At 45.3% G+C, this 12,698-nt stretch overlaps 1 protein-coding gene across 5 annotated transcripts in view; it reads left to right on the top strand.

The window, feature by feature from the left end:
- The window catches only part of LOC101448002 (lysine-specific demethylase 4B), a 92,340-nt gene that overhangs the window by 57,852 nt on the left and 21,790 nt on the right, over nucleotides 1–12,698 (top strand). The window contains exons 9-14 of one of the 5 annotated variants that reach the window (XM_014215844.2): nucleotides 3,730–3,926; nucleotides 6,398–6,633; nucleotides 7,037–7,275; nucleotides 7,999–8,125; nucleotides 9,058–9,221; nucleotides 9,815–10,025. In XM_014215844.2, coding sequence (XP_014071319.2) covers nucleotides 3,730–3,926; nucleotides 6,398–6,633; nucleotides 7,037–7,275; nucleotides 7,999–8,125; nucleotides 9,058–9,221; nucleotides 9,815–10,025 — 1,174 coding nt within the window. Of the gene's footprint in view, nucleotides 1–3,729; nucleotides 3,927–6,397; nucleotides 6,634–7,033; nucleotides 7,276–7,998; nucleotides 8,126–9,057; nucleotides 9,222–9,814; nucleotides 10,026–12,698 lie in introns of all 5 variants that reach the window. The other 4 variants (XM_045687322.1, XM_014215843.2, XM_045687321.1 and 1 more) reach the window with 4 other exon arrangements.

Genomic DNA, 12,698 nt, shown 5'->3' with positions numbered 1-12,698 from the left:
GTGACTGCTTCCCTTATGCAATATGCATGAAAATGTATTTGTTTTTGAGCAGAAAACCACTGTCGTTACTCTACCTGCTCGGTTTAGCTCAGTAACTTCCAATTCATTTCAAACCAATGGGAGTTTGTCTAGTGCTGTTGTTTGTTTGTTCTTCCTCTGGAAGTCTGCGTGCATCCAAATGCCAGGAAAAGTCTAGCCTAGCTGTAGTAAACTTGAAGGATACTCTCCTATGGGTGCAGACGAGAGGACAAGACAGTACAGTACACTACAGACTCATTAACGGTTGTAAACTTGATTTCCCCCCCCTCTTTGTTTCCCTCTCTCCACTTCCTCACTCTGTGCAGCTGTTGTCATTAAACGAGGAGAGAAAGCGGTGCGATGGGGAGCGAGCAAGTCATTATTTGAGTTTGCCTGGTTTGGCCTCCATGTGTGTTTTTAATGGAAGAGCTCGTTAGCAGGGTCTCTGCAACTGAGGCTGGAGGGCAAACCAGGCAAACACACACACACACACACACACACACACACACACGCACTTATGAAACATACCACATGTGATTTAATCACACACCTCCACACAGCAAATAAAAACGCTCACTTACAATCTTCACACTGTCACTATTTCAAGCCTTGTATATTTACGCATTAGATGGACTTCCATGACTCTGTGGTCAAAGTTCACTAAGATGTTACTGTTGTCTGTCTAGCTGTAATACTTTCATGTGCGGTATAAGAGAGAATGTTCACTGTTTCAAAACACAGCTTTTTTCGCATCTAGTGATATATTAATAGTTGCCATTTAGCAAAGTGGTTCCCAAACTGTGGGGCGCGCAGGGAAGGGTCGGCGGGGGGAGGGGGGGGTTATAATTACCCCATTTTCTCCCTAATTTCGATCTTGTCTCATCGCTGCATCTCCCCAACCGGCTCAGGAGGCGAAGGTGCTTCTTAACACCCGCCTGCTTAACCCAGAAAGCCAGCCGCCCCATTGTGTCGGAGGAAACACCGTTCAACTGACGACGGTGGTCAGCCTGCAGGCACCCGGCCCGCCACAAGGAGTCGTTAGAGCGCGATTAGCCAAGTAAAGCCCCCCGCCAAACCCTCCCCTAACATGGGCGATGCTGGGCCAATTGTGCGCCGCCCGATGGAACTCCCGATCGCGGCCTGGGATCAGCCTGGGACCGAACCCAGGTCTGTAGTGACGCCTCTAGCACTGAGATGCAGTGCCTTAGACCGCTGCGCTACACGGGAGGCCTGCTGGGGGTCTTTTTTTAAAGGAACTCAGTCCCGGCTTTCAACTTACTCTTGAAAGTTGTAATAGTAGAATGCAAAAGGTGCAATTTTGAAATTGGCTAGTGAATCATCAGTCCTCTTGTCATGTCAGTCACTGCAGACCGTAGACCTATTTGTAGCTTGTCAGCAATGTCCAGATGAACTAGTCCATGTCAGCCAACCAAAAAAAAAAGAAGTTTTTTTTTGTCCGTAGATATCGTTTGAATTTTTGTGTCACTCAAATATCACATGAATACACATTAGACATGGCAAAATGTATAGAATTGCAAGAAAATTTGCTTTATAACTGCAAAATGTTATTTGCACCCCATGACAAATTGTGTAGAATTGTAGAAAATACACAAATTCTCTCCACCAGCAAGACGTGTGTGTGTGTGAACAGTTTGTGTCATGAATAGTGCTTGTACCCATAGAAATAGATGTGGCGCGCACAGGGGGAGCAGGCTTTTCCCCAATGTTGGAAGGGGGGCCCCCGAGTGAAACATTTGGGAACCTCTGATTTAGCAGACACTTTTATCCAAATCGACTTACGATCATATGTGCATACATTCTCCTACGCGTTACCACCTGAGCCACATGGGACTAGTGAGACTATTTTTCTCGAGCAGGTTGTAGAATCACAAATATTGGGATTTTTAAAGAGGAGCTCTATCAGTCACCGCTGCCAATGGGACCGGAGACAGTAAAAGTCCAGACCTATTTCGTAAAGGATGACAGATGGAGCCAGAGAGGTTGGGTGGCGGAATTTTAAGAGCTCCCATAACGTCGGATATTATTCTAATAGGGGGCGACATTGCCTCAGGACTTCTCCTACAATCATTAAACTTCATTAAGATATAAAGTGAAGTAGGCTATAGGGCTCATTGGTTAGAAGGCCTTGGGGTCACTCGTTGTTTTGGAGACATTTTGTACATTTCCAAATGCATTTTCATCCGATAATGAAGTCATCTAAGCATAGCATGTACTCCCCCCTCTAACCCACCCCTCTCGGAAATACATTTATACATTTCCCTTAATAGTTTTATACGACAGAAATGGGATCTTTTTGGTTCCTACTTCCTCTGGTGCGCTTCTTAATATGTCCCCCTCCCCATTCCCAACACAGCCATCAGTGCAAAGAGACACATTTATCTCCTTTTCATTTGTGTTGTGGTGTCTCGCACCTATTCCTCTGTTCCCGGTGACGTTTTTATGAAAGTCCCCAATCCGACCATGGTAACCAGCCGCCTTTTCGCTTCATCCGTCGGGTTTCCCCCCCCTCCTTCCTTCCATCCCTCAAGTGCTGCCTAGATGAGATGTAGTGTGTGGATATTGGTTTGCAGTGGGGGGGCTAGCTCTTGTTGTTGTGGTTATTACTAACCCCTCACCACCACAACCACCTCCCTCCTCTCCATCCAGTACCTCTCGCTCGCGCTCTCTCTCTCTCTCTCTCTCTCTCTCTCTCTCTCTCTCTCTCTCTCTTCCCCTTCCTCCCTTCCACTTGTTCTGCCTGTCTCTGTCTGAGGCGCGGCAGGCCTGAAGAATGTTCCCAGTAATTGAACATAAGGCCTCTCAGCGCAGCTCAGGAAATAAAGCAGAAATATAATACACCTACCGGGGCCCAAAAAGAAAATTAGTTTTATTTTCATCTCTTGCGCTCTTTCCATCTCCCCTCTCTCACCATCTCTCTCCTCCTTTCTTCTCTCTCTCCGTCTATCCATCCATTCCCCCTCACCATTTCTCTCTCTCTCTCTCTCTCTCTCTCTCTCTCTCTCTCTCTCTCTCTCTCTCTCTCTCTCTCTCTCTAAAACGCCTATTCCCTGCCATTGCTAGTAAAAATATGCCATTGTCATCCATTTAGTGTCATTTTGAGATCTTTATATAGTGCGTTTGAACTCTCTTTTTATTTTATAGAGGGAACTCAAATGAATACTATGAATTCAATTTACTGGCTGTATAGTCCTGTTCAGTTAGACTTGATGCCACTAGTTCAGATTTCCTCTTGTTTGAAAGCACCAACTCTATTTATTCATGTTTCCTGTCCCTTGTGAAATCTCCCATTTGCAGTTTAACTGGATATAAATCCTTGAGGATTTGAGGGTATGATCCTAGTTTATTTCAACCTGTAAGTCTGTAACGCTGAAATCTGTTCAACCCCATTGGCCAGTGACTGTTAGGATCCTGAATAGGAACCTATTGAGAGTTCTGTTTTTTTTTTATGTACAGTATACTCTCTTTTTGACTTCAGGTAATTGAAATCTCTAACGAACATAGAATTCAAGGTCAAAGTGTGACCCCCACAGAACCAATTCTGGCTGTATTTAGTATATTCTCAGTGACAGACACTAAAGAAGGATTTGACCGTAATGTCTGTGTGTAAGATTCGTGCTGCTGCTGCAACAAAGGAAATCATAAGAAAAAATGCAAATAGAAGATATTTGATATATTCTCCCCCCCTCCCAGTGTACGTGTCGTAAGGACATGGTGAAGATCTCCATGGACGTGTTCGTACGCTGCCTGCAGCCCGAGCGCTATGAGCAGTGGAAACAGGGCAAGGACGGCACCGTGCTGGACCACCAGCGACCCACCACCCTCAACAGCCCCGAGCTGGAGCACTGGAGGGCCAACCGGGTCACCTACCGGGAGAAACTGCTCCAGAGGTGAGGGGAGACAGGCGGACAGACATCACAATTACAGCACATTTACTATACAATTGAATTTCATAACACCTCAAACCCCCCACCCTCCCCCTCCCCGGGTCAATACGAAGGGCATCATTGGCCGTACAAGAGCATAATTGCATACGTCCTCCCCCCACTCCTTGATACATGTATTCCTACATGCATGCCACATACTGTACATTCATACTAAGAGATGGAATGATGAGGGTTAGGAAAAACTCCTGACCCTAGTAACAGGGCACTCTGAGCACCAGCATGTGAATAGTGTTTCTGTGAACCGTGTCAGCCTTGTTTCTGGTTGCGGTAAGGGCTGTTGCGGTGACCGCATTACCACTACACCGGCAGTCATGAGTCACGACCGCAGTCAAATTCCAGGTGACCGTTGAGTCACGGTAATCTCCTCTTATGCACTCTGGACATGTGTTGGTAGTACCCAACTCGCTAAACGACCATCAGGTCACTAATGGCCTGGTACTCAGGGCTCTTTTGCCCCACTAACCACTCTGACGTCAATGCAAATGCAATCTAAAATTCACATCAAACACTTATCATCAAAACACTATCTTGCTTTTAAAACTCACCTCACTGCGATCGATCAATTTGAAGAAAGAAGTTCAACGACAGGTTGAAACTGAGTGAGAAAACATGGACGTTGTAGAAAAACCGAACACAACGAAATGGACAGCGCTTTCTAAGGTGATGATTCATTCAGGACACCCCTGTGCACATTAGCGCTTATGCATAGCATAGGCCTATATATTATATATACATATATATTATATTATAAATTAAACAAATTCAGAGTTAGCCTACGATATAGTGAGTTTGTATTTGATTTTGAATAGCCTAGTAATAGGGCATTTAAAACAATATATTTTCACAAATAATAGACCGACATTACGTCACCACCGTGCGTTTCCATCTCCTCCTCTCTCTCCTTTATTCCTTTCTCCAGCGCACAGAGAGAGGGGCTGTCAACAGATGTTTCGTTGCGAAAACACAATTACTATCGATGTTCCCGAACAGATTTCACTTGGTTTCTCAAATTAAGCACAGGGTAGCTGCAGGTACAGGGTTGCAGAGCCAATGGCATACAGAGTTTGGGCAAAATAACAGGAATGCCTTCCCGACATGGTGCCTTTGGATGATATGTGTTTTTCCTCTTGCCCCTGTTCCTGCCCATTTGATAATGGGCCATTTTAAATCAAAACAAACGTTAGATATTAGTCAAGACGAGATTAAATTGAGAATAGTCTGACGGGTGATATAATGATCACTTGACGAGAGCTGGAGAGAACAGCGTGTGCATCCTAAGGCAAGGAGCAAAGCGCAAGCTTTTTTTCCCCGACTTTCTCAAATCATCAATAGCCTATAGTCGCGTCATTCAGCCCGTATATCTTTTAAAAATCTAAGGCGTTCTAAGGTTTGTATCATTCACAACAAACGTTGCCAAATAACTCTTAATTCTAGCATATAGGACCTGTTTCAAATGATCACTTTTACGCTCAACGTAGCCACTTCATTTGCGCACTCTAGCTCTGGAATGGGGAAAAATATCCTTTCTATTTTATTCAATTGTAATCTTCTTACTATAAAATCTGATCACCTTATATGCCATTATTTTATATTAGGCTATCTTGTCTGCTAAATGAACAAGCTTACAGCCTATGGCATGGCGCATAGCCATATAACATACAGTAGGCCAACTCATATTCTGTTCTTCTGAAATACATTTTCATCATATAAGGTTTCTTTAAACCTGCCTAAAATAAATTATGGATTTATCGTGATGGCGTAAATGAAATTGATTTATTAGACTTTTTTTTTTTTATGTACGTGTTCCAAATGCGCGCATCGGCTGCTTGTATGTGTGGAGGTCTGGAGATGCTAAATGTGTTTTTATGTTAATTACCGGTAAATTACCGTGAGACCGGCACTCTTTTGTATGACAATAACAGGCTGACAGAATTCATGACTGCCACAGCCCTAGTTGCGGTCTCACTCAGGTGCCAGAACAACGGTCAGGTCGCAGAGTGCCAATCACACTGTGGCATTACATCGCTGGGGGAAACCGTCACTGTCAATCACTTTCTCACACACTACAGTTGTGAGGCCATGCTTTGTCAGTCAGACATGTGGAAATGTGTGCAGCAAGAAAGCAACCTTTAGACTCTGGTGTCTCATTCTGTAGTCCTGCATTTCTTTCTCTCTCTCTCTCTCTCTCTCTTTTTTTTTTTCTTTCTTTCTTTCTTTCTTTCTTTCTTTCTTTCTTTCTTTCTTTCTTTCTTTCTTTCTTTCTTTCTTTCTTTCTTTCTTTCTTTCTTTCTTTCTTTCTTTCTTTCTTTCTTTCTTTCTTTCTTTCTTTCTTTCTTTCTTTCTTTCTTTCTTTCTTTCAAATGAACAAGCCTCAGTCACTCATGTCCCAATCTCCCCCATCCCTCCGTCCCCAGAGCTTTACAGAAGAAGGAGCAGCTGCGCCGGCTGAAGCTGGAGGAGGTCAAGGTGCTGGCGGAAGAGGGCATCGAGCTGGACGCCGTGGCCTACCAGCGGCAGGTGGAGGAGCGCGAGGCCCAGCGGCGGCAGGAGAGGGAGGAGAGGATGGCCCGCGAGGCCCTGCAGACCCTGGAGGCAATGGATCGAGAGGACCGGGAGAGGCAGGAAGCCCTCGCCGCCCAGGCCGCAGGAGGTGAGGGTGTAGGGCGAAGTAGGTTGAAGTGGGGGTGGTTAAGGTTCGGATTGGGGGAGGGGGAAGCTGATCCTTGATACAGGGAAGTTCACCCCCCAGCCAGGAGGTGAGGGTGAGGAGGGTGGTGGAGGTATCACAAGGCACAAGTTGGCTACAGCGTTGGGGTCAGTTTCCATTTCAATTTGGTTAATTCAGGGAGATTAACTGACATTGCCGTTCCAAATCACACGGCGCCTGATCAAATAAGTATCAGAATAAATGCCTATCGGAACCAATACGCGGCACAGAGATTAGATAACACCTTTTTTTCACCTTTGATTTAGAAGAAGCAATGGCACGTTGGATTGAGGTTCCACGTTTCCCGCGGTAGTAATCCCTTTCTTTTATTTATCTTGCCAAGTAGGCCTACAAGACCCCCAGGTAGACCCGCGGCACTTGACGGCGAATGGAGAGAAGAAGAAGAAGAAGAAGAAGAAGAAGAAGAAACAACTCGCCCTGCCGTCCGACCCCATGAACTCTTTCCAAGCAGCTTTTGAGAAGTTTGCCACGTTTAAAGTCCCGCAGCCCCCAAAGCAGCCCAAAGGCAGCAATGACACAGACCTACCAGCAGAGGGCAAGCTTGATGTGAACGGTATGCAGCAGGTAAGCACTGGTGGAATGCCGTAGGGTGAAGTTGCCCCTATACCCCACTAATGGTTAAGGTTAGGATTGGTGGATGGAAGGCGGATTCCAGATCTGTACCTATGGGGAAACTTCACCCCTGGACCATGGAACAACCATAACACTGGCATCAAGCTTTGAATCGCACAGATTGTCATGCTATGTTTTGAGGCTTCCTTTGAACATTTTTCCGTGTATATTTTTATCACGTAGTAGACACTTTTATGCAGAGCAACTTCTAATTTGGCCAGTCATCTATCACGTTAATTGACCAATCAGTCTGAGCATCTGCGCACCTGGTGTCCAATCATTAGCGTGAAACGTTTTTTGAACATTGCAGATAGAAATCTGTTGTATTAGAATGGTCACACCTTTCCATTAGGCTTGATAGAGTATTGTGTTTGATTTAATCCAATGCATATCTATCTGCACAGCGTAGCCACTGGGCTAAACCAGTGGTTTATGAAAAGGCATGTCTTAAAACTAGCTGACACTCAACCCCATTAGGTCCAGATTTGTCAGGTTAACGCAATAGATTCATTGATTATTAATGTTGATTGTGGTTCAAGGTAAATCGGATTATAAAAATCCAACAGGCTCAGTGTGCATATCAGGGTGTTGATTCAAGTGAAGTTTATTTCAACCTAGAACCTTGCCCATTAACCTGTTGGTGACCTTTGTTGTATGACCTTTGCCCCCACTCAGTCGTCGTCTTACTCCAAGCAGCTGAAGATGAGGATGGAGGTGAAAAAGAGTCGCCGGCACCCCCTCAGCAAACCCCCCATGCGATCCCCACTCTCCATCGTCAAGCAGGAGACATCTAGTGACGAAGGTGGGTTCTGCGTGACCACGCCGTAGCACAGTCTTTATACTCAGTACAATATCAATATAATACTGTGGCTTTGTCATGATAGCCTGTTCCCAGGTCTGTTTGTGCTGTATACAGCCAACTGCTAGAGTTGTTATATTTGGCAAGACGGCACGAATGGATCTGGGACCAGGTCTATTATCATGATTCTAAAAACATGTAAATGGTAGGGAAAAAAAACGAAACACAGTTGGTCAGTCAGGGTCTTCGGGATAATGTATTCTGTACTGTTTCGGCCCTGCTACACTACAGCCAGCAGGCATCCGGCATTGCCATCAGCAATTGAGGGAATGCTTCCTTTGAAATCAATTAAAGTTGCTGTATTGTCCTGTGTTGCGTCGCGTTCAAGCTCAAGAATCGCAGAGGTTCAATTATTGATGGCTGACAAGCACGTTTCGGTCTCTCGTGAATTGAAATAATAAGGAATAAAGTTGATTTTGGTCGGTTTCTGGAGGAGACAGAACGTCACATTGACACCATGCTGATGACGACACAACGTGACATAGTGTAGTGTAGCTGAAGTGTAAGACTCCTGTCTTTCCCTTCTTCCCCCACTCCCTCTCTCCCCTATTCTTTTCTTTCCTGACTGACACATATTGATCCCGGGATCATGACTCTGAATTAACTGCTTTCAAAGTGACTTTGAGCTGCCTGGCGATAGACGTGGAGAGAGGGAGAGAGAGGCAGAGGGAGAGAGAGGCAGAGAGAGAGGCGCAGGTGGAAGGATTGTAAATTCTCCTCTCTGGTCAGGTCTAAACACAGTATTGCGGATTGTTTTGGGCCTTGTGTTACATGCATTGCAGGCCGGATAGAGCATATATCCTTGCATGCGTGCTTGTTCTGTGTTCATCCAGACCCACTGATCTGACTTGTCTTTTTTCTCCTTTCTCCCTAAGTAGAACTTTTCTCCCCTTGGCCACTGGATGGCGACGTGAAGAAGGCAGGCCACTTGTGGCAGAACCGCACGCCCAACTTCCTGGCCGAGAAGGGTTTCAACGCGGCCATGGCCACCCTGGAACCCTACTGTGCTGTATGCACTCTGTTCTGTCCGTACACACAGGTAGGGCACATAACATAGTCTAAAATAGAACAATGTATATGCTGTAATGTATCGCAATGACACAAACATTGTCAACATCGCAATCAGGCAACAGTTGTCTTTGACAACTATGGGCTATGTCAAAGAAAGTTAACCATTTGCTCTGTCATTTTGATTGAAAGTTTAGTAAAAAAAATTAAAACATTTGTTGACGCACACCCAAAAATATATGTAGGGGTGCTTACTAACGGAGGTCAACTGTATACAAGGAAAGAAAGTTGCCCACTCTAAATATGCTCCCAGCAATTGAATGGGTACACCTAACCAATGTTTTGGCATGGAGTGCCTTCTTCAGGGTTGCAAACAGCGCGAAAATGATGGTGCCTTCATGTGGAAACTTAAAAAACAACAACATTTGCACAGGGAACCTTTGGGCACCATGATGTTCAAATAAACATATTATGTTTATTATAATATTTTAGCATTTAAGGCTCCATTTTGGATTTATTCCTCTTTTTCAAGTGGTACGGGGTCTCCATCTCTTTCAAGATCTGAACTCCACCCGGCGAACCCAACAATATTCTAACGTCCTTCCCTGTTTCATTTAACACCAGAAGGACTCCTCATACCCGATCGACAGCCCCGGTGCCCCCAACCATCACAACGTATCCCGCTGCGGCAGCCGCACCCATCCGCTGGTCCCCGAGATGTGCTTCAGCGCTGGGGCAGGCAACACAGAGCCGCTGCCTTCCAACTCCCACACGGGAGACGACGGCACCAGCCCGCTGCTCTCCTGCTCCTCCTGCAGCCTGCAGGTCCACTCCAGTGAGTAGACAGACGGATTGACCGTGCAGGCAGACAGACAGGCGGACAGCGCCAGACAGACGCACAGACAAACTCGCACAGTGTTTCAATCGATCCAGTCAAAATGCTGCTATCAGTCAAAACAATCACAAAAACAAATTCTCTAACGTCCAATACCAACCAGATTAAACACCATGTTTACATAAGTCAATTACCAGCCAGACACAACTCTAATACATTCAAAACTTCAATACCAATCGGCCAAACTCACCAAGCCCACACCAACAAAGCTGGTGTAAATTCTGGTAAATCCATGCCAGTCAGTCTGTACCAACCAGTCAAAACCAGTCATTTAATACCATTACCAGTCATTCAACTCCCCCACCATGTTTACTTAAGTTTGTAATTACTATGTCTGTTCTCCCAAGTCTTGTATTTATTCAGCCAACTAATGGTCCGTAGTACTGCACGCCGTATTAATTTCAATTCCCATTACATATTTGCACCCCCTCAGGCCCGAAGCAAGGATTTTTCTCTCCACGAGGATCAAAATGCCAATCAAATTGCTCTAGTTAATTTACTGCAACTCAGCCTGAACTGACTGGGATTGCAGTGCCAGTGTGCCCCCCCCCCCCCCCCTAAAACTGTCCCCCTGCAGAAAAAGAGGTAAATAAAATTGTTTGGTGTCATTTTTTTACTCGGCCAGTCTAAGCTGCGTAGCCAATTAGGCTTGCCTCTGTATGGTAAGGTGGCAGGGAGCGGTTAGCGTGCGCACACACGGGGAGCGGTTAGCGTGCAACACACAATGTTAGCCAGGTGACCCTAGTCTGATTAGAGGACTTGGGAGAGGAGAAAAATCTCAAGCTCTCCTCTCCGGCCTGCCACCCGAAGTCGTAGTACTATCAAAGATGGTGAATAAATTAAGATAGTTGAGTCAGGCCTTAGCATAGGACTTTTTTCAGTTCATGGCCACTTAAGGGGGTGGCTCTCCCATAGACACCAATGCGATAGCAGCTGGGTCTGGTCTACTTAGTGCAATTGAACCAGAAAGAACCAGAAAAAAACTGTGACTGGTATGTCTCGCTTCTTCTTCCATCTCTGGTACTATTTTTGTTCCTTGAGACAGATGGCAGCTCTCAAAGTAGCCACCCTTTGCCTTGATGACAGCTTTGCGCACTCTTGGCATTCTCTCAACCAGCTTTACCTGGAATGCTTTTCCAACAGTCTTGAAGGAGTTTCCACATATGCTGAGCACTTTCGTTCACTCTGCGGTCCAACTCAGGTGATTGTGGAGACCAGGTCATCTGATTTAGCATTCCATCACTCTCCTTCTTGGGCAAATAGCCCTTACACAGCTTGGAGGTGTGTTGGGTCATTGTCCTATTGAAAAACAAATGTCCCCCTAAGCGCAAACCAGATGGGATGGCATATAGCTGCAGAATGCGTGCCATGCTGGTTAAGTGTGCCTTGAATTATAAATAAATAACAGACATTGTCACCATCACACCTCCTCCTCCATGCTTTATGGTGGGAACCACACATGCAGAGATCAACCGTTCACCTACTCTGCCTCTCACAAAGACATGGTGGTTGGCACCAAATTTGGACTCATCAGACCAAAGGACAGATTTCTACCGGTCTAATGTCCATTGCTTGTGTTTCTTGGCCCAAGCAAGTCTCTTCTTCTTATTGGTGTCCTTTAGTAGTGGTTTCTTTGCAGCAATTCAACCATGAAGGCCTGATTCACGCAGTCTCCTCTTTGCAGTTTATGTTGAGATGTGTCTGTTACTTGAACTCTGTGAAGCATTTATTCGGGCTGCAATTTCTGAGGTTGGTAACTCTAATGAACGTATCCTCTGCAGCAGAGGTAACTCTGGGTCTTCCTTTCCTGTGGAGTCCTCATGAGAGCCAGTTTCATCATAGCGCTTGATGGTTTATGGGACTGCACTTGAAGAGACTTTCAAAGTTCTTAAAGTAATGATGGACTGTCATTTCTCTTTGCTTATTTGAGCTGTTCTTGCCATAATATGAACTTGGTCTTTTACCAAATAGGGTTTGTCACAACACAACTGATTGGCTCAGACACATTAAGAAGGAAAGAAAATCCACAAAAATGCACACTTGTTAATTGAAATGCATTCCAGGTGACTACTTCCTGAAGCTGGTTGAGAGAATGCCAAGAGTGTGCAGAGCTGTCATCAGGGCCAAGGGTGGCTACTTTGAAGAATCTCAAATATAAAATATATTTTGATTTGTTTAACACTTTTTTTGGTTTCTACATGATTCCATATGTGCAATTTCATAGCGTTGATGTCTTCACTATTACTCTACAATGTAAAAAAAGAAAGAAAGAAAAATCCTTGAATGAGTAGGTGTGTCCACAGTTTTGACTGGTACTGCCATATCGCAGTAAATGCTGTATGGCCCCTGCAGATGTCTGAATGACCATCCAGAGCCTTCAGGCGTGAACACTTTATTGCCCACCCGTGCTTTGATCTCCTTAACGGTAGTAGGCGCGAGCGCCTTGACGAGCTAAGAAACATGCTTTGTTGCGGTAGTTCTAAGCGCGTCGCTGCGCCGAATGGAAACAGACATGGCAGCGAGAGCCGTCCCGATAACTTTCTGTGAGGGACGGTATTGTGTTAGACTTATTAGTAGGCCTGTTGAGATTAGTAGGCCTATGTTAATTCATCC

This window comes from Salmo salar, chromosome ssa10 (genome assembly GCF_905237065.1).
Source record: "Salmo salar chromosome ssa10, Ssal_v3.1, whole genome shotgun sequence".
Classification (NCBI taxonomy): domain Eukaryota; kingdom Metazoa; phylum Chordata; class Actinopteri; order Salmoniformes; family Salmonidae; genus Salmo; species Salmo salar.
This window is presented reverse-complemented; position numbering and strand designations above follow the sequence as displayed.